The 22022-nt window shown below is 46.5% G+C and overlaps 1 protein-coding gene across 4 annotated transcripts; it reads left to right on the top strand.

Moving 5' to 3' along the window:
- Positions 1 to 12: 12 nt before the first annotated feature.
- Positions 13 to 21460, top strand: ARMC6 (armadillo repeat containing 6). 4 transcript variants are annotated; one of them, XM_021008813.2, is made up of 8 exons: positions 13 to 144; positions 2211 to 2368; positions 8072 to 8154; positions 12520 to 13093; positions 14111 to 14256; positions 16169 to 16300; positions 16857 to 16994; positions 20206 to 21460. In XM_021008813.2, exons 2-8 carry the CDS (start codon positions 2251 to 2253, stop codon positions 20416 to 20418), a joined length of 1404 nt encoding a protein of 467 aa, XP_020864472.1. In that variant the 5' UTR covers positions 13 to 144; positions 2211 to 2250; the 3' UTR covers positions 20419 to 21460. The 4 variants fall into 4 exon arrangements, with proteins under 4 accessions (XP_020864472.1, XP_078010265.1, XP_020864473.1 ...); XM_078154139.1 differs by having other exon boundaries at positions 2172 to 2368; XM_078154140.1 differs by lacking the exon at positions 13 to 144 and adding an exon at positions 1633 to 2105.
- Positions 21461 to 22022: the final 562 nt, after the last annotated feature.

The raw sequence follows: 22022 nt of genomic DNA, 5'->3' as shown, positions 1-22022 counted from the left end.
TGCCTCTTCCCCCCTGACTCCTGCTTGGGAAAAAGAAGGCTAGTGCGTCTGCGCGGGCCAGCCCAGCTGCTACGGTGGCCACCAAGAGTCAGAGGCGCCCGCCGGGCTCCGGGCGTGGGTGGCCTTGTCTGTGGAAGCGATCAGGTGAGGCGGGAGCTGTCACCGCGGAGGTGAGGGGTGGGGTGGGGAGAAGCTGGCTTAGGGCCAGGACCGGAATTGAGCCACGCACGAGCCAGCCTCCGGAGGGAAACCCTGCTCAGCTCATCCTCTTTTTCCCCGACTCAGTTTATCAGTGGAGGAAATGGGGACCGGTGGAGTAGCCCGAGTGCAAGAGACCGTTCTAGAGAAAGAGCGCCAGGCTGAGAGGTTACCGAGCCACACGTGGCATCACAGATTTTTAGAAAGCTAGTTCATTCCTCTCCCTTCATTCTTACAGATGAGGAAACAGAGAGACTTAGTGACTTGTCCAAGGCCATGCTTCTAGCAAGTCAGGGCCAAGATTTGAACCCCTGCCTCATTTTATAAATGGGGAAACTGAGGCTTAGAGAAGGGAGGTACTATTTGTAAAATGCTTAGCACAGTGCCTGGCACATAGTAGGCCCCTTAATAAATGTTTGTTCTCTCCATAGTTTATTTATGCGTTTTTTTATTCTTTATGTGGTCAGTAAAAGTGCAAGGAAGAGGAACCTCTCCATTCAATAGATTCACACGTTGTTTTAATAGAATTATTTGTTTATTTCTAAAAGGACTTAAGCCTCACAGTCAAGGATCTTAGGTCTAGAGACTGGAAGGAGTCTCAGAGGGGAAATGTGTTGCAAAGGTACACAGGACACCTCCTCTGTGGAAGGAGGAAATTAAGAGGTAATTAAGACATATTCCCTGACTTCCAGAAGAGGCATGTACAAAGAAATAGAATACCAATTAGAATATGACAAGGTGATCTCTAGGGTCCTTACTAACTCCCAGTTCTGTGACTATAAAACTGTCACACAGACTCTTCCTGCTGGGAGAATTTAGGCAAGGTGGCAGCATTTGAACTGAATAAACTTAAGTTCTTCTTATGACTGTATACCTAGGCTCCTGCTAGACACTGGGGGAAATGTAAAGATAACAATGCCTTACATTGGTGTCATGGATAGAAATTACTTCATTTGATCCTTATAGCAACCGTGTGAAAAAGGCAAGGCAGCTATTACTAGCCCCATTTTATCAAGTGGTCTGAGGAAAAAATGAGTGAGTTGTCCCTAGTTATAGAACAGACTAGAGAGTGTGTAGGCTTAGAGTCAGGAAGTCCTGGGTACAAATCAGATGTCTTACTAGCTGAGTGACCGTGGGCAAGTCATTATCATTTCTCTATGCCTTAGTTTTCTCATCTGTCAAAGGGGTGGTATTCTCCCTCTGGCTCTCTGTGTCCAGTAAGGCTGTAAGGCAGGTACAGGTCTGCATGGAAGAAGGGGTTTGTTTCTTCATTAAGAGTTCTCTCTATCAGTGAAAACAAAGTCTAGTTCAGGGGTGGGGAGCCTGTGGCCTTGAGGCCACATGTGACATCTAGGTCCTCGAGTGTGGCCCTTTGACTGAATCCAAACTCCACAGAACAAATCCCCTTAATAAAAGGACTTGTTCTATAAAATTTGGACTCAGTCAAAAGGGCGCACCCAAGGACCTAAAAGGCCACATGTGGCCGCAGGCTCCCACCCCTGGAGTTGCTTCTCTCCCTTCCCAGCAAAGTATAATGACCATATCCAGAAGACCTCCCTCCCTCATACGGCTGATGATCCTTAAATGAGAGAAGTTAATGGATATAAAACTTGAAAATGTGTAAGATCACAGGATCCTGTCTTTAGAACAGGAAGGGCCCTTAGAGGTCATCTTGTCATATAAGTGATTTTTCTCTGGGTCATACAAGTCAAGTCCATAAGCACTTATGTGCCAGGCACACAGGTAGTAAGTGAGTTGTGTTTTGTTATGTACAGAATGGACTCAAGCATCAGAGGTAGATCCCAGCCTCACTGGATATGCTGGATAAGGTGTTGTGGGGTTCTAGCTGTGAATGGTGGCAAGTGGATTATGTTCCAGGTGACTTTAATATACACTACTGAGACCTGGTAGGTCTCTGATGTAGTCCAAGATGCCTACCTTTTTGATTCTTACATGTTGTCTTTTATCTTTAGCTTTAATCAGTCATCCAATAGTTTATATTGAATTTTTAGCTTTGGAGACTGGAATCACAGGAGTCTGCCCAAAGTCAACATGGCCAAACGCATCAGCCAACAGACCTTTGATGACGTGGTACAAGAAAACATCATGGAATTTGACATGGACCCTGAGGAGGCTGTGAAAGAAGCCATCCAGCAGTTTGAATCTCAAGGTACTGTCCTGTTGTTCTTGTGGATGGCTCTGAGTCTAGACTGGCCTGCTGTGGATGCCCATGCCAGGTGTCACCTGTCCTCCCTGATACAGTGAGTGCAGTTGGTATCATGAGGAGCCGTGCCCCTTGGGTGGTGGGAGACAGACTGTCTTGTGTGCCTGACTCAGGGGTTGCCTTTCACTGTCAGTTTATGTTCAATGGCACAAAGAACCCAAGCCTCCAGAGGACTCATCCTTTGCTCAGGTTCAGATACAAGATCTAACTTGTCAGTCATCAGCAAACATCTGTTAAATACCTACTGTGTGCTGGGCAGGCACTGGATACACAAAGACAAAAGGAAAGCAGTCTCTGCTTTCTCCGGAGAGGCTTCCATTCCATCAGGAGAGATGACACATAAAGCTAAATGGACACATAAAATAAATATGCGGTAATTTCAGAGCAAGGGCACTGGCAGTTGGCGGGAGAGGAGGTTAGAAAAGGCCCCATGCTGACGGTGCTGGTTGAGCTTTGAAGGAAATGAGAGTCTCTGCTTGGCAGGGGGAGGAAGGGGTGCATTCCAGGTAGGGGAATCAGCCTGTACCAAAGCCTGGAGACAGGAAATGGAAGATGGAATGTCTCAGGTAGGGAGGAGCAAGAAGATCAGCCTGGCCGGACTAGAGACTGCAGGAAGTAGAGTCATGTGATGACAACAGCTAGATTGTGAAGCCTTTCAAACAAGCCCAGCAGAGGCGTTTCTAGGGAATCTTAGAGGCGATGTGGAGACAAGGGAGTTTATGGACTAGGGCAGTGACATGGTCAGGTCTGCACTTTAAGAAAGTCATTCTGACTACTGTCAGGAAGATGGATTAGAGGACAGAGGCAGGAAGAGCAATCAGGAGGTGAGGGTAGTTGTAGGGAAGATTGCTAAAGGCTTCGTCTAGGGCACTGGCTGTTGCCACAGAGAAGGGAAGAGATGTTGGGGAGGCCCCATGCAGCAGCTGATCAGGTATAAAAGGGGTGGGGAGCAGGGAAGAAGGTGATCTCAAAGCTACAAATTTGAGTGACCGGAAAGACTGTGGTCCTCTGACCAAAACAGGGAAGCTGTGTGGAAGAGGTGGCTTGGCTGCCAAGCTCTGTTTAGAAATGTCTAATGAGCAATTGCATGTGCATATCTGGGGCTCATGAGAGAAACTTGGGATGAATGTAGAGAACTGGGATGTCAGTGCATAGAGATGATCATTTAAGTCTGGTTGTTGAGGAAGTCACTAAATAAGACATGGGGAGGGAAAGAAGGCAACAAAAATTTGGGAAACCCCAGTAGACAGAGTATATAATATGAATGATGAACCAGCAAATAAGAGTGAGAAGTGGTCACATAGGTAGGAGAAAAACTGAGAAAGAAGTTGAGTATCATGAAAACTCCAAGAGTAAAGAGGATTCAGGACGAAATGTTCGTCAGCAGCCTTAGCTGTTGTAGAGGGACTGGGAAGGATGAGAAAGGAAAAGAAGGCCTTGAAGAGATTGCTGGCAGAGCAGTTCTGGTTGAGTGATGATGAGTTCAGAAACCAGATTCAAAGAGTTGAAAAGCTTGAAGAAAGGAAGTGGTGTCGGTGAGTCTATGTTACTTTTTCTAGGGGGTTGGCAATAGCCTTGAGAGGATGGTAGCATCTAGTGAAGGTTTTTTCAGGATAGGAGATGCTTGGACATGTTTGTAAACAACAAAGAACTAGTAGACAAACAGATTAAAGATGGAAGAGGAAGTGACTGTGGGATTAATCTGCGAGAGGCAAGATACATGTAGAGGAACTGGCCTGGGTGAGGAAAAGGGTCACTTCTTCATCAGAGCCTGGGGTAAAGGATGGAATAATGGAGAAATTGTTGAGGGGAGGAAGCCCATAGTGAATCATTTCTCTTTTCTTAGGGAAATGTGAAGCGAGGTCTTGTGAGTGATGGTGGCAATTGGAAAGACCCACTGCACAGAATTACAGACTGGGAGAACCATAAGGGGCCTTGGAAGTCATATTGTTCTACCTCATTCTTTCACCGACAAGACACTAGAAGGGAAAGTGAGCCTGGGGTAGCTAGCATCAAGTCTAAAGTCGGGAATTAGGCTGGAAGAATAAGCAAATAAAAAAAGAATCTCCCCATAAAAAGCTATTACTGTGACAGGGATGCTCAAGGCACAAACCCAGAAGAGCCTGACTACAAAAATCTACAGCAAAGGCCTCAAAATAAAACATGGCTTGGGCACAGATTCAACTAGAATTCCTAGAAGAGATAAAGTAAGAATTTAGAAAACAAAAAAATTAAAATATTTTTATAAATGAGAGTACTTGAGGAAAAAAGTTAGAAAAGAAATGAAAGCTATGGGAGAAAGAATTAGAAAGGAAATTAACAGTTTATCTTAAGAAGTACAGAAGCTTACCCAAGCAACAAACTTTGAAAATTAGAATGGACCAAATAAAAGCCAATGACTACATAAGACAACAAGAAATATTAAAGCAAATTGACCAAGAAAAGAACCTAGGGTAGGCCCTCACCCTTGCCCAGTGCTCGTCACTCTCCCAAGGCTTCAGTCACTCACTCCAGGGCTGTACTTACAGGTCATTATTGCCCAACTGCGCTTGGATTTCCTCTTCATTTCTGCAGAGAGAACTTTCCTGGGCACCTTCTGTAGCCCAAGAGGAAGCCTTTGCTACAGAATCATAATCATAATAGGTCATATTCTTGAGATAATTCATATACATTATCTTATTTGATCCTCTGTGCCCAAAGAGAACCTTGGAGAGGTGAGGAGATGGAAAACTCTTTCTATCTACCCGTGCTGAGTTTGAAAACATGAATTAGGCAGACCAGTTACACCAAGACACTCACTGTCCCCTCCTGCCCCATTTTCATGGCCAGTCCTCTAGTATAAGCTCTTGTTAACAGCTACCTAGAACAGAGATACTAAACTCACTCCCACTGAACCAGATTAAAATGTAATTGGGAAATATTTAATAAAATAAATAAAAATACAGTAGGTAATGTTAATTTGTGATTTTCTGGGTCACTATGCTGGGATCTCTATGTGTTTTAAGGTTGACACCACTGGCCTAGATTATGGCAGTAGCCTCTTAGTAAGATTTCCTACATCCACTTTCTCCCCTCTCCAATCCGTCCTTCGTATCACTTGCTAAATTATTTTTCTTATGGATAAATCTGGTCATACCATTGTTTCACTCAGACATCTTCTCTGGCTTAATGCCATAAGGCATTGTGGCACAGTGGGAAGAGTCTTTTGAGTCAGACCTGCCACTCCCTTGTTGACAAATTCGGGATTCTTTTATCTGATCATCATCTTTTATTCCATCCTTCCCTGTGCCTTATAGCCTCTAACCCTGTTGTTCTTTGTCCTAACGGTGGTCTCCCATCCCTTGACCCCTCATTTCTTTCCTGTGCCATCACTCCTCTTCTGGATACACTCTCCTCTCTTCTCCATCTTCACCTCTTCATGAATCAACTCATCTCTACCCTCAAAAAGTTCTTGTTCTGTTGCCAAGCCCCTTCCCTTGGCAGCTCCCCTTTTCTCCTAGTAACATCTGCCATATAGGAGCTGGAGGAAATTATGAAACTGTTGACTGAGCCCACTAATCTCTAATCTCACCGGGGCTCTCACCGATGCACAGTAAATATCCCGTCCCTTCCTAATTGACTCCCAATCCCACCTTCTGCAGCAGCTATTGCTTTTCCCTCAAGCCTCCCACAGTTCCCCTTTGTCCCCATCCTGTCAGCCAAAGACCTTGCTTCATATATCAGTGAAAACATTGCGACTATTCACCAAGAGCTCCCATTTCAGATATCATCGAGACATCTCACCTTAAGAGGTGGCCCTTCTTATCAAGGCCAGCCCCTCTGCATGTGCCCTTGATCCATTCCATCCTGTCTTCTAGCTTTCTCCTCTCCTTCACTGCTAAACTCCTTGAGAAAGTCCCCTACACTTGGTGTCTCTGCTTCTTTCTCTCACTCTCTTTTAAACCTCTGCAGTCTGGCTTCTGACTTCATCATTCAACCGAAACTGTTCCCTCCAACGTTACCACTAATCTATTGGCCTCTTCTCAGTCCCGGTCCTCCTTGACCTCGCTGCAGCGTCTGACGTTTTTGATCACCTCCCTCTGGATGCTCTCCTCTCTGGGATTTCATGATCCTCCTCTTTCCTGGGTCTCCTCCTGTCTGACTGCTACTTCTCAGTCTCCTTTATTGGCTCTTCATCCATGTCATGCCCACTACCCTTGGGAGTCCCCCAAGGCTTTTTCCTGGGCCCTCTTCTCTTTTCAGTCCTTATTGTATCATTTGATTATCTCATCAGCTCCCAAAAGTTCAATGATCATCTCTATGCAGATGACTCCCAGATCTATATAGCCAACGATAGTCTCTCTCCTGAGCTGTAGTCACAAGTCTTTGGTGCCTCTTGGACATCTCAAGGTGTTTGTAGGTGTCCTATGTTTTACTGATGTTCCATGGGCAGCTCAAGCTCAGCATGTCCAAAACAGAACTCGTTATCTTTCTCCCAGAGCCCTCTCTTCTGAACTTCCCTGTACTCTCAAGGGCACCGCCATCCCCCCAAGTTGCTCAGGCTTTCAAGCTGGGTGTCATCCTTGCCTCTTCTCCCTCACCCCACATACCAAATCCATTGCTAAGTCTTGGTGTTCCTTCCTTCGCATTTCTCACATACATTCCCTTCTCTCCACTCACCCCGTCCCCACCCGGGTACTATTGCTTTAGCCTACTTCAAGTCTCTCTCCACGTCATTCCATCTTCTGCTTGGCTGGCAAGGTGATTTTTCTAAAGGGTAGGTCTGACTTACCCTGCTGCTCGAGGAACTCGAGTGGCTCCTTATTACCTTCAGAATCACATATCCAGTTCTCCGTTGCGTATTTAAAACTCTGCATATCCTGGTCTCTCCCTATCATTCCAGGCATCTCACACTTTACTTTCCTCTGGACACTTATAGTTCCTAGAACATGACCCTCCATCTCTAGTCTGAGGGCCTTTGGACTGGTTGTCCCCGTGCCTGGAATGCTCCATCCCATCTTAACTTACTTTGCTTCCTTCAAGACTAAACAGAAAGTCTGTCTTCTGCAAGGAACTTTTTCAGTCCCTCCAACTGCTAGTGCCTTCTTACCCTCTATCTCCTTTGTATATATCTTGTATATACCTGATTATTTTCATGTTGCCTCCTCCATTGGATTGTGAGCTCCTGGGGGGTAGGGACTGTTTTTGCCTTTCTTTGCATCCCTAAACTTAGCCCAGTGCCTGGCACATAGTAAGTGCTTAATAAATACTTGTTGTCTGGCTCACCTGTTCTGGAATGCCCTCACTCTGTTTTCTCCTGGTGAATTTCTACTCAATTGGTGAAGTCCATCTCAAATGCCAGAAAGCCTTCCCTAATAATCCATACCTGCCTCAGTAAGTGATGACCTCCATCCCCTTGAAACTGTGCATGCTTCTTTTAAATTTATTTTTCTGCATCCTTTTGATGTACTTATCACTTAATATGGTGTGTTGTGATTATCTGTGTTTGTGCTCTGTTTCTGTGACTAGACTCTGAGTCCCATGAGGACAGAGACCTTATTTAAAGTATCTCTCTCCATGCCCGGATAAGGAGGCATTTAATAAATGTTGGAATTGAATTGGAAGCTCATTTCTCTCTCCTGTGTGTTTGTTTCTCCCTCTTTTCTGTAGGGGTTGATCTGACCAACATTGTAAAAGCGAGACCCAAAGCATCTGCTTGTGGTGACCAAGGGCCAAAACATGAAATTTTGCAGGTAGGAGCCAACTGATAGTTGCAGGAAATGATAATATCATTGCCAGCTTTTAGCAGCCCATAACAGTATTGATAGAGTTCCCTTGGTGTCCAGCCTAGGATGATGCTGAATAGTTTCAGTATTAAATTCTTGCTTTCCAAGAAGACTGGAACTGAGAATTCACGGAGCTGGCCTCGTCAGGACACAGCCAAAGGACAAAGCTGGCCCCTTTTATTTTTTGTTTTATGAATGCCTTTTAGATTTGTATCATATTAGTTTCTGAACATATCCCCATTCCTCTGTCCAGCAAACCTTCCCTTGTAACAAAAATTGAAAAAGAAAAAAAAAACAGTTCAGCAAAATCAACAGTATTGACTGTATGTGACAGTATATGCAATATTCCATAGCCATATTCCCCAGCTCTGCCGTGGAGGGAAGGAAGTACATTTTCTCAGCTCTCCTCTGGGAACAAGTTTGGTCATTTTCATTTCATGATACTTAGTTACATTTTATTGTTCCTTCCACTGACATTGTAGCCCATTGTGCACTGTTGTTTTCCTGGTTCTGCTTCCTTTGCTCTATCAATTTATGTAAATCTGTGCTTCTCTGAATTCTTCATATTTTGCATTTCTTAGTGTAGTGAATCTTCATTGTATTCATGTAGCACAGTTTACTTAGCTATTCCCCCAGTCCTGTACTTTTATTTTTTCAGGCTCAAACAATTCATTTCTTTTCATTTAATATTTTATTTTTCCCTAATCACATGTAAAAACAAATTTCAACAGTCATTGAAAAAATTGAATTCTAAATTCTCTCCCTCCTTTCCCCACCCCCCTCATTGCAGTTTGATATAGGTTATACATGTGTAATCATGCAAAACATTTCCATATTAGTCATGTTGTAAAAGAAAATATAGTCCAAAATAAAAACCCAAGAAAAAATATCTTAAAAAGTATGCTTTGATCTGTATTCAAATTCCATCAGTTCTTTCTCTGGGGATGGATAGCATTTTTCATGATAAGTCCTTCAGAGTTGTCTTGGATCATCATATTGCTTAGAATAGCTAAGTCATTCGCAGTTTTTTTCTGTTCCTGTGTACAGTGTTCTGCTGGTTCCACTCATTTCACTTTGCATCAGTTCATGTCAATCTCTCCAGGTTTTTCTGAGAGCATCTGGCATTCTATCACAATAGTATTCCAGCACAATCATACCACAAATTGTTCAGCAATTCCCCAACTGATGAGCATTCCCTCAATTTCCAGTTCTTTGCCACCAGAAAAAAGCTGCTTGTAAATATTGGGGCAAAGTTCCAAATTGCTCTACATCGTGGTTGAATCAATTCACAACTCCACCAATGGTGCATTAGTGTCTCAATTTTCCCACATCCCCTCCAACATTTATCATTCTCCTTTTCTGTCCCATTAGCCAATCTAATAGGTCTGAGGTAGTACCTAAGTATTGTTTTAATTTGCATTTCTCCAGTCAGTAGTGATTTAAAGCATTTTTTCATATGGCTATAGATAGCTTTGATTACTTCATCTGAAAACTGATTTCATATTTTTTGATCATTTGTCAATTGGGGAATGCTCTTATTTTTATAAATTTGACTCATTTCTCTATATATTTGAGAGATGAGACCTTTATCAGAGAAACTTGCTTCAAAAATTGCTAACTGTATTTCCCTCTATCCTGTTTCCCCCATTTATTCCTCTCTCTCTCTCTCTCTCTCTCTCTCTCTCTCTCTCTCTCTCTCTCTCTCTCTCTCTCTCTCTCTCTCTCTCTCTCTCTCTCCCTCTCCCTCTCTCCTTTCACGTTGTCCCTGCTCAGAAGTATTTTGCTTCTGACTATTGCCTCCCTCAATCAACCCTACCTTCTATGAGCACCCCCGTTTCTCTTTTCCCCTTCTCCTCCTACTTTCCTGTAGGGTAAGATAGATTTCTATACCCAACTGAATGTTTATGTCATTCTCTCCTTGAGTCAATCCCGATGAGAGTAAGGATTAAGCATCCCCCACCACCTCCCCCACCTTCCCCTCCACTGTAAGAGTTCTTTCTTGCCTCTTTTATGTGAGGTAATTTACCCCATTCTGCCTCTCCTCTTCCCTTTCTCCCAGAGCATTTCTCTTTCTCATCCTTAATTTTATTTTTAAAGGTATCATTCCATCATATTCAACTCATACCTGTGCCCCCTGTCTATATATACTCCTTCATATGAGTTACAAGTATCATCTTGCCATGTAGGAATGTGAACAGTTTAACCTTATTGAATCCCTTATGATTTCCCTTTCCTGAGCTCTGGAAGCAGCTACTGCAGCTGCTGATTCATTCACTCCCAAGGCCTGCTCCTGGTCTGTGCTGGTGTGGCCTGTATTAGACTGCACTACGCTCTCACCCTGGTGCGACAGATCTTTCCTGCCAAACTTTTAAGTTGTCTTGGGCTGGAAAATTGTTTCATTTATCCTTTTGTGGGTCCTGCCACTCCAGGATTTGTTTTAGGGCATCATTTAAAGGTCTTTAGAGGGGTCTGGAGGAGAGCTCAGGTGAGTCCTTGCCTTCTCTCCACCATTTTGGCTCCACCCTGATCCTGTAGTTTTTAAAGGCATAAACATGACCTCAGGGGTATAGATCAAATCATAATTTTTTGCAAGTATAGGAATTTGAAGGCTTGACTATGCATGTTTGTTAGAAGGGTTTTATTTTTCTTTCCTTAGTGGGAGATGGAAGGAAGAGAAAATGAATTTTTATTAGCTGACACCTCTCCCCCTTTTTTTAAAGTTTAAAAAAAGAAATGACCCTAGGGAAGAAGGTAGTTAATATTGGTGACCTTGAAACTGAACATCTAAAACCCATGGCCTGACATTCAAGAACTTCCAGAGCCTGGAACCAACTTCTGTTCCCAGCCTTAGCTCACACATCTTCGCACACTTTGTGCTACAGCCGGACTGGGTTCCTTGCCATCCCTCAAACACCTTTTCCTTTCTCTGGGCCTTTGCTCACATAGTTCCCTATGCCCAGAATGCATTTCCTCCCATCTCTTCCAGACACAATGTAAACACCACCTCCTCTGAAAGCCTTCCATGATAGGCAGTTGTAAGTGATTTGACAACTGAGCACACATTTTTTAAGCACACACCACTTTTGGAGCACTGAGTCATGGCCATTATACAAAGTGAAGCTAAGACAGTCCTCTTCTGGTCTACTAGAAGGATGAGAAGACGCCAATACAGATCACTATGAGATTGTACAAGTGCTCCTCCCGCTCCTGAAAAAGAAAAACAGTAAAGAGGCATTGAGTGGTCTTATTTCTTGGCTCTTCCATAGTATCTAGGGTAGGACTGAACACACCTAGTCCAGTAAAGCCTTGAACTGACTTGAATTTTCCATGGAAAAAGAAGTCTATGTACCCATCTTGCTGGGGACAGAGCTGCCCTGCCTGGCTGGGGTGGAGGGGCAGGCTAACCTCTCCCCTTGTTCCGGCACACCCTGATGATGCCGAGTCCTTTCAGCAGGCAGTTGGAGATGGGGCTTGGCCACTGCCTCTCTCCTCTGGCATTGTGGGATATAAATCCACTTTCTCTTCATTCATCTGTCTCTAGCATTCTTGAGTATGTTTTTAGCCAGAAGATTTGTAGATTTTAGTGAGTTCTTTATTCGTCTTTGAATCAGCAGTTGGAAGTAAACATTGATATCTGCTGGAATGTCTTTAGGGGGAAAAGTTGGCAACAAACTCACATTTTTTAGGCATCTGAGTTGGGCACCTGATGCCTCTCTGAGCTTGGGAAGTTCTCTTTGTATTTCTGGCTTCAGGGACGACTAGGACGTGCCAAACCACTTTGGGTAGGGAGTCTCTTTGGGCCTCAGAGGCCTCATTTCTCCATAAAGTTGTTGAGTGAGAAGCTAAGGTCACTTCTGGTCTAATAGCACATTGTATATCTCTCAACGTATATTGGATTTATGAAGATAGGTGACTGACTCTAGGACATACCTGAAGGGTATCTGTGTCTCAGCCCTCAGCGCACTGCCTTGTACAGGCTTCTGTTCTTGGATGGATAAATTTGGGCAAAGTATCCTTTGCTCATAAAGTAACAAATCAAATATGGAAGAATGAAAATTACTCTAGGCCTGTCTAGTCTTTGGTTTAAGAAAACCTTTATTAAGTGCCTACAATTTGTTAGCCATTGGGCAAGGTGCTGGGGACACAAAGACAAAACCGTTCTTGCCTTTAGGGGGTTTATATTCTAATGGGGATTGGGAAATGAATCTATGCCAGGAAGCAAACACAGGGTCTATAAAGAATAGTACAGAGGCATTCCAAGAGGGGATCTGGAGGCCCGAGTGCAGAAGGACGGTAACATCACGTCCACTTGTCTCCCCTTGTGCTTCACAGACGCTGGAGGCTCTCCAGAAGTCTGTCGACTCTGCAGCCTCCCAGGTGGTGGTGGAACACCTCGTGAGCTTCAGTGAGCAATGTCGGGGGCAGGTTGCCAGCCGCTACCTGGCTGCCCAGAAGGGCGCATACCCTGTTGTGTTCTCGGCCTGCCAGCGAGCTGTGACGGAAGACCAAGACTTCTTGGTAAAGGCCCTGAATGCCTTGGCTGCCCTGACTGAAGGCCAGCCAGACCTGCTGGATTCCAGGGGCCTACAGCTGTTAGTGGCCACACTGAAGGAGCGTTCGGGGGTGGCTGAAGTGACGTGCTCTGGGCTCCGCTGCGTTCGGCACGTCTGTCTCAAGCACGAGCAGAACCGGCAGAACTTGGTGAGAGCGGGCATCCTGCCTCTGCTAACCGGGGCCATTGAGAGGCACAGCTGCAGGGCCAACGTGGTCAAGGAGGCCTGCTCCGCTCTGAGAATCATGACGTTTGATGATGACGTCCGAGTGCCCTTCGGCCATGCCCACGACCATGCCAAGATGATAGTGCAAGAGAATAAGGGCTTAAAGATTCTCATAGAAGCCGCCAAAGGTAGGAAGACAGTTTGCTTCTTGGTATCAGTAAACAGGGCAGCTAGGTGGCACAGTGGATAGAGCGCTGAGCCTGGAGTCAAGAAGACCTGAGTTCACGTCCTGCCTCAGACTCTTACTAGCTGTGTGACCATGGGCAAATCACTTTAACCCTGTTTGTCTCCATTTTCTCATCTGTAAAATGAGCTAGAGAAGGAAATGACAAACCCCTCTAGTATCTTTGGCAAGAAAACCTCAAATGGGGTCACAAAGAGTCAGACCCAACTGAACAACTACAACAGATCAGTGAACAGCAGGTTCCAGCCTCCACGTAGTAGAAACTGTGGAAGCCCCTGCATTTGGGAGAGGGGTGAAGCCCACAGGTCACAGTGCTCATCCTAACTGGCCTGTTGCTTTGGGAGTGCAGGAGACCTCTCATAGCCAGCAGGGGGAGCTGAGGCCCGAGATTCAGGTTCCTACCACACCTCTGTGGGAACAGGCTCACTCCTCCTTTCCCTGCATGAGTTTGGCTCTCTGTGGTTCCCTACGATGGGTATCAGACAAAAGTGGCTCAGTCCTCTCCGAGTGGGACTGTGGAATTGTGGGAGGAAGCTGGAGGCTCATCCAGTGTCAGTCAGTTTGCTGGAGGAATTTGCTCTGGGGATAATGGATTTCAGACATTGCCCCATGGCAGGTATTTGCCTCAGCCAGAATAATGAGGAATGTGCCTAGGAGCTGACTCTTGGCTAGCCTGAGTGGGAGAATGAATCCTTTTTCACACTTGAATTAAAGGCACTGATTAAAAATCCATTCGTGAGGCTAAGCAGGGGGTCAGTGGTAGTTCTGAGTGGATCCCACAGCCCCTGTGCTATTTTTCATTAGAAGGGACCCTGGGAAAGAGAAACTGTAGCTTTTCCTTAAGAGTACCTGCCCCTTGTGATGCTAAGCCAAGGCCACATCCCCTCAGTTTGGGGAGAGACTGCTCTGAATGGTCTTCATTCCTGAGCACAGAAGCATTCATCTCTCGTTGCTCTGGCAGCATTCCCAGACAATCCGACTCTTCTCGGTGAGCTGTGTGGTACTTTGTCCCGCCTGGCTGTTCGGAATGAATTCTGTCAGGAGATCGTCGATCTAGGGGGCCTCAACATCATGGTGGCCCTTCTGGCTGACTGCATCGACCACCAGGTGAGTGGTCCCAAGGTGGTCTCTCGGGGACCTTGCACATTTTGTCCATCTGGCCTTGGAAGTTTGAACAAGGAGAGGCAGTGTCACGTAGTGCAGGAGAGCTGGTTTCATAGTTTTAGAAAGAACTGGGTTCACAGCCTATCTCTGATATACATCTGGCTGAGTAACTCTGAGTAGGTAGGTCACTAGTGACCCACAAGGACTCTAAGAATGTCCTTGCAGAGAAGGGGAAGACCAGCCTGGGCACTGGGAGTTTCCTCACTTTGGGTTGTAATGATGTCAAGGTCCAGCTTCTGTCCCTTATTGCAGGTGGGGCAATAGGCATGACCTCATCACCGCCTGGAGAATGATGGGAAAGGTGTGAAATGAAATGTGAACCATGCACATGTATGCTTCAGATTCTGAGATGTGAAGCAGTGCTAGGTTTGAGGGTCTCAACTATCTGGACAACAATGTCTGTTCACTCCTTTTCCATGTTAATCATAATGACAAGATGGCCAAAACAAAAAATAAAAACAATAATTCGCCCAAGGACCACTTGCTGGTGTCAAGATATTGGGCAGCAGCATCTGGGCATGTGACGAAGCAGTCCTTCTTTACAGAGAGCCTGCTGTGCTGTTTAGACCTTTTCTGTCCTTTCCCACTGACCCCTGAGGGAAGAGTAGGCCAGGGTCAGGAGCAAACTCCACCTTGAACCCCCTTCAGGTGACTCTCAGACTGGCCAACTCGCTAAACCATCTCCACTTTACAAGAGTTCCCTTCGTGTGCCCATTACTGTGGCCAGAGCCCTGGGATTCTGGTCGGCAGACCTCCACTGGAGTCCAGCTATGGGACCTCGGACAGGGCATCTCACCTTCTGGGTACACAAGTTCCTCTGTAAAAGAGGGCACTGCCAAGCGCACAAGGCTGTTGTGCTTCGTGAGCCCCAAGTCAAACGAGAGTCATCGAGTCCCTGTTTCCAGGGTTTAGTCTGGCAGAGCCAGTAAGGAGGTAGTCTGGGAGTGAGGAAGATGGAGGTTCCACGTCACCTCTGCCACATGCTGCCTCATGGCCCTAGGCAGATTGCCCCAGGAGAGTCTCTTGTTACTGATACGCATGGGTGGAGGAAGTGCCCTCACCAGTTCATCTGCACTGATGAAATCACATGTTCCCCCTTCCAATTATCTATTTGCTAAAAGGCATTGGAAGGAACTGGGATCTTCTTGTGGTGTGACATGGCTTGTCTATAGGAGGCAAGAAAAATGTACCCAGAAATAAAGGTGATACAAAAAAGAAAGACAGCAACGAAAATCAGATTTTCTTGAAAGATGCTTCTGTCAGTTCTCAAAGGCCACAACAGCAGAAGCAGCTCTGGGAAGTCCTAACAAGGAGGAAAGGCTTAGGTCTAGGCATGGGCCTAGACAGCCATCAGAGGTGGTGGGAAGGCCCTGGCCCTGGCAGGAGTCACGCCGGACCTGTCAGCTACCTCCTCTGTAAAATGAGATCATTCTGCATAACCACAGAGATCCCTTCCACTTCTAGATCTACGCTTAGGGAGGGAGGGCTTCATCAATTCTAGAAGACATCTTTATCAAGGCAGTCTGCTCCGATGGAGGAGGGGCCTAAGCTATGCGATAATGAAATATTCTGAAAAGGCCCCGAGTTCTAGTCCCAACTCTGCTGTTTACTAACTATAGGATCTCGAGCAAGTTAAGTTATTTTGCCATTCTGGGCCTCAGTTTTCCTTATCTGTAAAATGGCCAGGGTGGGGGGTAAGCAGGGTGGGATATGGCGATTGATTAAATATTTAGGATTCTGAGATCAAGAACATCAAAATAGTTTCTGGAGCTGAATTTAACTGCTGTGCTTTGGTGGCCACCTTGAACACAGTGCTCTCTACCTCTGATGTGCTTATTTTGATGACCACACACAGGAGCTGGTACGGCAGGTGCTGGGCACTCTCCGAGCCATCGCTGGCAATGATGATGTAAAGGATGCCATCGTCAGTGCAGGTGGAACAGACTTTATTGTGATGGCGATGACCCGGCATCTCTCCAGTCCCCAGGTACCAACCGTGACAGCTGAGCTCTTTGTCGCATCTTCTTGGGCTTTCTTCAGTGCTTAGGCAGCCAAAATTTGACCTGGATGGTCCCAAAGAAAGGACATTATGTGTAAATGGCCCATAAAGGGATTAATGAATGGTGAAATCTTGGGCTCTGGCCTGGGATAATCTTGTGACCCTGGGCCTCACCTATGCCTTGTCTCCCAAGCTCAAGGTCTCGGTGAGGCATGAGGCTGAACCCCCTGGGGTCAGGATGCAAGAGCCAGGAGTTAGAAAGGGAACACAAGAACACCAGGTGCCAGAAAAGGCCAGGCTGCCATTGTGGTAGGGTGAGGAGAGTGCAGAGCTGGAAATCTGAAGACCGAGGTCAGAATCCTCCCTCATCTGTCAGAGGGAGAGAATCATCTGGGGACTCCCCTCCTCACTGCGATGTTGTGAGAACTAGAAGCAAAAGTCTGCATTTCCCAGGACGTGTGTTTGTGTGTGTGTGTCGTCATCGGTCTGGTTTGTGTAGCTCGATGAAACACTGCCTCCTTTGTCCTGTGTCTGATCCCTGCAGATCTGTGAGCAGAGCTGTGCAGCCCTGTGCATGCTGGCCCTGCGCAAGCCGGCCAATAGCCAGGTGATTGTTGAGGGTGGGGGCGCCTTGGCAGCCCTGCAGGCCATGAAAACCCACCCGAAGGAAGTCAGCGTGCAGGTAGGCAGCCAGCTCCTGCTCCCACAGCCGCCAGTGGATTATGTGGTTTTGCAGGAAAAGGGGCAATGATGCTGACCTCTGTCTCTTTCTTTCCCCATGGAACTGTAGGCATAGGGGTGGCCCCTTTTTGCTTAGGATAATGATATTCCTGACTTGAAAATACCACCACCACATGTAGGGAAAGGAGTCTCCCTCCTCCAGTTTCACCTCTCCCACTTCTACACCCATACTGCTGCCAACAGACAGAGCCAAGACCTGGGGAATGTGGCAGCAAAAAGGCTGTGAGTCTAGTGGTCTCTGATAGGGACTGAGTTTTTCAACATTCTCAGGAATGGAGCTTTGCCCTGCCAGCCCTACCCTAGGCTCCATGGTATCCACACTGGTAGTCCAAAGTCGCGTGTCTACTTCATTGTGGCCTAGACCAGTGCTTCTTAAACTGTGGGGTTGAAATCCACAGCTTAAGAAGTGCTGAAGGGGTTGTGAGTGGAAGAAGTTTAAGAAGCCCGGGCCTAAACTATCTCAATGTTCACATCCCTCTAGCTGCATTCAGCCTCAGGCTTGCTTGTTACTTCTGCCTGATGGAGCTATGTGGTCAGCTCTGGGTCAGCCTCTTGGGGCTTTTCTCCCTCACCCCTTCCTGCCACAGAGACAGCAGCCTGCTGTCTCTTCAAGTGTAGTAACATTTTGTTGGGATCTGGAATTTCGTTGCTTGTTTGAACTTCTGGTATGAAAGTCTGACAACCAATGCAGATCAGTAGCATGTCTACATGAGAGGTCTAGTAACCTGCCTGAGGTCACAGAACCAGGATGTACAAAGGCAGGATTTGAGCTCAGGTCTTTACGACTCTAGGCCAGCCAGCCATCTGACCTCACCACAGCTTCTCAGCAAAATCTGAGCGTTTCATACGTGTTTGGTGCTGGTACTGCCAAGATGAAAGAAATGATAAGCTGCCTTGAAGGAGCTTGTGATCACGGAGGCACACATGTCCACAGGGCATTTGTGTAAAGGAGGACCTAGGACAAACTGGTAGGTGAGATTAGAGGAGAGAGAGCTAGGGAGGAGGCAGGAGGCCCCTGAGCCAGGCCGTGGTGAAAGGGCTTCGAACTGGCAGAGATGGAGGGTGGGGATGGACATGAGCAAACGTGCAGAGATGGGGAAGTGCCAGAGGAAAACAGTGAGTCATACAGTTCGGCTGGAACTCAAGAGTATGTGAAAGGGAGGCACGGGAGATAAGGCTGGAGGTGTAGATTCGAGCCAGATGCTGGAGGGCCTTGGATGCTAGGCCAGGAGTGCTTACTTTGTCCAGTAGCTGCCAATGAAGAGCTCCTGAGGTGGTTTTTTGTTCAGTTTTGTTTTGAAACTTAATCTTAATGGACTGCTCTAATCATATCACTCCAGAAGCAATATGAAGATGAACTGGAGAAGGAAGAGACTTGGAGAAAGGAAGCACTCAGCATCGAAAAAGCTGCAGAACCTTAGCCAAGGGGCCAAGGATGGGCAGGCCCAGCTGTTTTCAGGGGTCACTGTTAGTACGTAGGACACCAGTCCTTTTGATCTTTACAGGCCAGAATAATGAACCCGGGCTAATAAGAGGGAATGTAATTAGGTATAGAGGTCAAGTCATAGACTTTGATCAAAAAACCAAATGAACCAAGTGCAGGCTGGGGAAGGCATGACAAGGTGAGTGCCTATGAGAGCTGCCATGGTTTGAGGCTGCTTTCAGAGAGGCCTAATGCCCAGAGGGAAAGAGGTGAAAGCTTGGCTGTCCCTACCCTGGCCAGACCCCTCTGGAGTCCTGGGAAGGCCGTTGACTGACTGGAGCTCAGCCAGAAGAAGGGACCCAGAATGGTGGGGGGCCAGAAAGCTGTGCCAGGAGAGGATGACCGAAGGGATTGGGGAGGCTGGGCCTGAAGAAGAGGAAGCTTTCCAGGGGAAAAGGGCCATGGTGGTTCTCTTCACATACCAAAGAGGCTCTTGTGGGAGGCTAGCCACAAAGAGCAGCCCTAGAAGTAACTCAAGGAAAGTTGAATGGTAGACCACAGTGGATTTTTGGCTCAGTACTTAAGGACAAACTTCCTAATAATATTTTAGGATTGTCTAAAGAGTAGGGAGAGGAAGAGAATTTGGAACAGAAAAATAAATATAGTTGTGCTCTTAAAAAAATAAGTAATTTTTAAAGATGAATGTGATTTTAAAAAATTGTGTAGAAGTTGAATGGACTGCCTTGTAAAGTGTAAATGAATGAATTCAGTGCTTAATTTATGCCAAGCACTGTACTAAGTACAAAGAGAAGAAGAAAGTCCTTGCTTTTGGTGAGCTCACACTCTAAAGAGGGGGACAGCATGTAAAAGAGAGGGCAGCCACCGCAGGGCAGATGGCAAAGCCCAGAGGTCATAGAGACAGGGAGGCTGATAGGACCTAGAAGACCTCAGGAGACAGTGGCAGAGCAGAGGCTGGATTACTGTTAGGGTTAGTGCAGGGTGCAAGAAAATGAGGGACCAAGAGTGCATTGGGAAATGAATATAATAATAAACAGGCATCAGTAAAACTTTTAAAAACTATAAGGGAGACAGTTAGGTGGTACAGTGGATAGAGCTCTGGCCTTAGAGTCAGGAGGACCTGAGTTCAAATCCCACCTCAGACACCCAGCACTTATTAGCTATGTGACCCTGGGCAAGTCACTTAACCCCGATTGCCTCACCAAAAAGCGGGAAAAAAAACAAACAAAAACAAACCAAAAAAACCCTATACAGTAATTGGGCCAGGACAGGCAACAGCATTGAAGTGAGAAGAAATAGGGAGAGAGCCCCCGATTTTCCCAGTGGTGGCCCGAATATCTTTGCTTATGTCATTCCTTCAGCCTCAGAATGCCCTCCATACCCCCTTCTCTACCTGTTGGAAATTCTACACATCTTTCTAGATCTAGGTAGAATAAATCCACCTCTTCCATGAAACCTTTCAAGATCCCTCACTCATCTCTACCCACTAGTCATAGATCTTTGCCTCTTCTGAACTCCCCAAACCAAGATACCTTATAACTCATAGTGCTTACTATCTGTCCTGCCTTGGATAGCTGGGGCAATGAGTCTGATGTTTTGAGAAGTAGATGAGAACAAAAGGGCTAGGCTTTTCCTTCCCATCTTCCTCCTCCCCTTCTAGTTTCTGACATATCTCTGTGCTCTCTGGCAATAACTTTTGTTCTTTCTCTAGAAACAGGCTTGCTTGCTGATTCGTAACCTCGTAGCCCGCACACAGGCCTTCTCCCAACCCATCCTGGACATGGGGGCAGAGAGGCTCATCATGGAAGCCCGAGCCACACACCGGGAATGTGATGATGTGGCCAAGGCTGCCCTTCGGGACCTGGGCTGCAAGGTGGAGCTTCGGGAGCTCTGGACAGGCGAGAAGGGAGACCTGGCTCTCTGAGGCCCCGCCTGCACCAGCAGGCTTCAGAACATTCCACATCTCACCTGGGAACTTGAGGCTGCAAGGGTACAGTGCTGCTCAGAGGCCTCATGGAAGAGTCTGTTACCTTCCAGTGGCCCAGAAGTACAGTCTTCTCTACCTCTGGCTCCAGAGGGAACACCCTGGCCCCCTCTATGTGGTTTTGGTACCACCTCTATCCTGCTCATTTCTGAAGGCCATAGTTGAGAGCAGATTGGTTTGGATACAGCGGGGCCCCCTTCCTCCTGGAGTGATTTTGGCCATTCCGTGTCTTGTTTGTTTTAATATGACAGTCTCTTGGTGGCCTTGTGTGTCTTCTGCTTTAGGCCAAGATGCATGTTCCTGTGAAGGTGGACAGCCAGAGCCAGTCAGTAGACCACCTTATCACTTCGACTCAACCTCCACTTGCTTAAAACAGGGTAAAGAATGATGTCTGAGAAATGCTTCTTAGATACTGAAGGCTAACCAGTAAAAGCCTGCCTCCCCATTCATTCTCCTGAGACTGCAGAATCACCCCGTGGCTGGCCTCTTTTCCAGTCACTTGCCCCTGATCACATCAGGTCTCGCCCTGCCAGCCCTCCATCTTGGATCCCTCCCTTCATCCTCTACCTTGCTGGGGAATGAAGGTGGAGAAAATCATAAAACTGTGCTGACTGTACATTTATGTTACATAATCTTCCATAAGCCCAACTTTGTGGCTCCTCAAACAAACACTGCAGGCATTTTCTCTGGCCGTCCCCTCATGCATGAAATGCACTCTCTCTCCTCATCTGCAGCTCCTTTAATTCCCAGCTAAAAGTCAATCTTTCACTGGAAGCCTTCCCCAACCCTTTCTAATCCTGGTGCCTTCCCTCTGTACATTATTTCCTATTTATCCGATATAGAGCTTGTTTGTAACTACCTGTTTGCTTGTCATCATCCATATTAACTTGTGAGCTCCTCTTTTGCCCTTCCTTGTATTCCCAGAAATTAGCACAGTGCCTGGGGCACATAATAGGTGCTTAATAAATGTTAATTGACTGCCTGTCCAGGCTGGGTATTTGGTTATGTCCTACATCCCAAGCTTGGGGATGCCAGGTAGCTTGTGAGAGCAGCCCCCGCGCCAGGTGCTAGGCTTACTCTCTGACGGCGCTGTCATGCATTCTAGAGCTGGGGAAGTCTGCTTCTCTGGTTTTCCTTTCCCTTCCCCCAAGTACCTCTGAACTCCCAGCCCGGCTGTCCTACTGATGACCTGGTCTCTCTAGCCTTCCCACCCCACTTGTCCTGTCCTTGTGCCCTACTCTCTCTGCCTACTGGTTAATAATGGCATCAAAAGCAAATGCCAACTCATTTGTGGCAGTTCTAAACCTCAGCACATTTGTTTAGCACTAAGGAATTGTTCTTCAAATCTGGTTGTCGGACTGGTCTACTGGAGTTTGATTCACAGGACAAACAAAAGTACATAATAATAAGTTATGTAGAAAAGTGTCAAGGTAGCTAGGTGCCACTGTGAATAGAGCACTGGTCTGGAGTCAGGAAGACCCAAGTTCAAATCTAGCCTCAAGGCACTAGCTGGGTGACCATGGGCAAGTCACTTAACCCCTATC

Source organism: Phascolarctos cinereus, unplaced genomic scaffold, assembly GCF_003287225.1.
Source record: "Phascolarctos cinereus isolate Bilbo 61053 unplaced genomic scaffold, phaCin_HiC Scaffold_4;HRSCAF=312, whole genome shotgun sequence".
NCBI classification, from domain to species: Eukaryota; Metazoa; Chordata; class Mammalia; order Diprotodontia; family Phascolarctidae; genus Phascolarctos; species Phascolarctos cinereus.
The sequence above is the reverse complement of the archived record's forward strand: the minus strand, read 5'-3'. Positions and strand labels throughout refer to the sequence as shown.

Bases quoted from the DNA above. Each gene is read 5' to 3' on its own strand.
- ARMC6 (XM_078154140.1), top strand. From the start codon at position 1,966: ATGTACAGAATGGACTCAAGCATCAGAGGTAGATCCCAGCCTCACTGG. The intron at 2,106-2,210 runs GTAGGTCTCTGA...TTGAATTTTTAG, and splicing joins ATATACACTACTGAGACCTG to CTTTGGAGACTGGAATCACA. The intron at 8,155-12,519 runs GTAGGAGCCAAC...TGTGCTTCACAG, and splicing joins CAAAACATGAAATTTTGCAG to ACGCTGGAGGCTCTCCAGAA.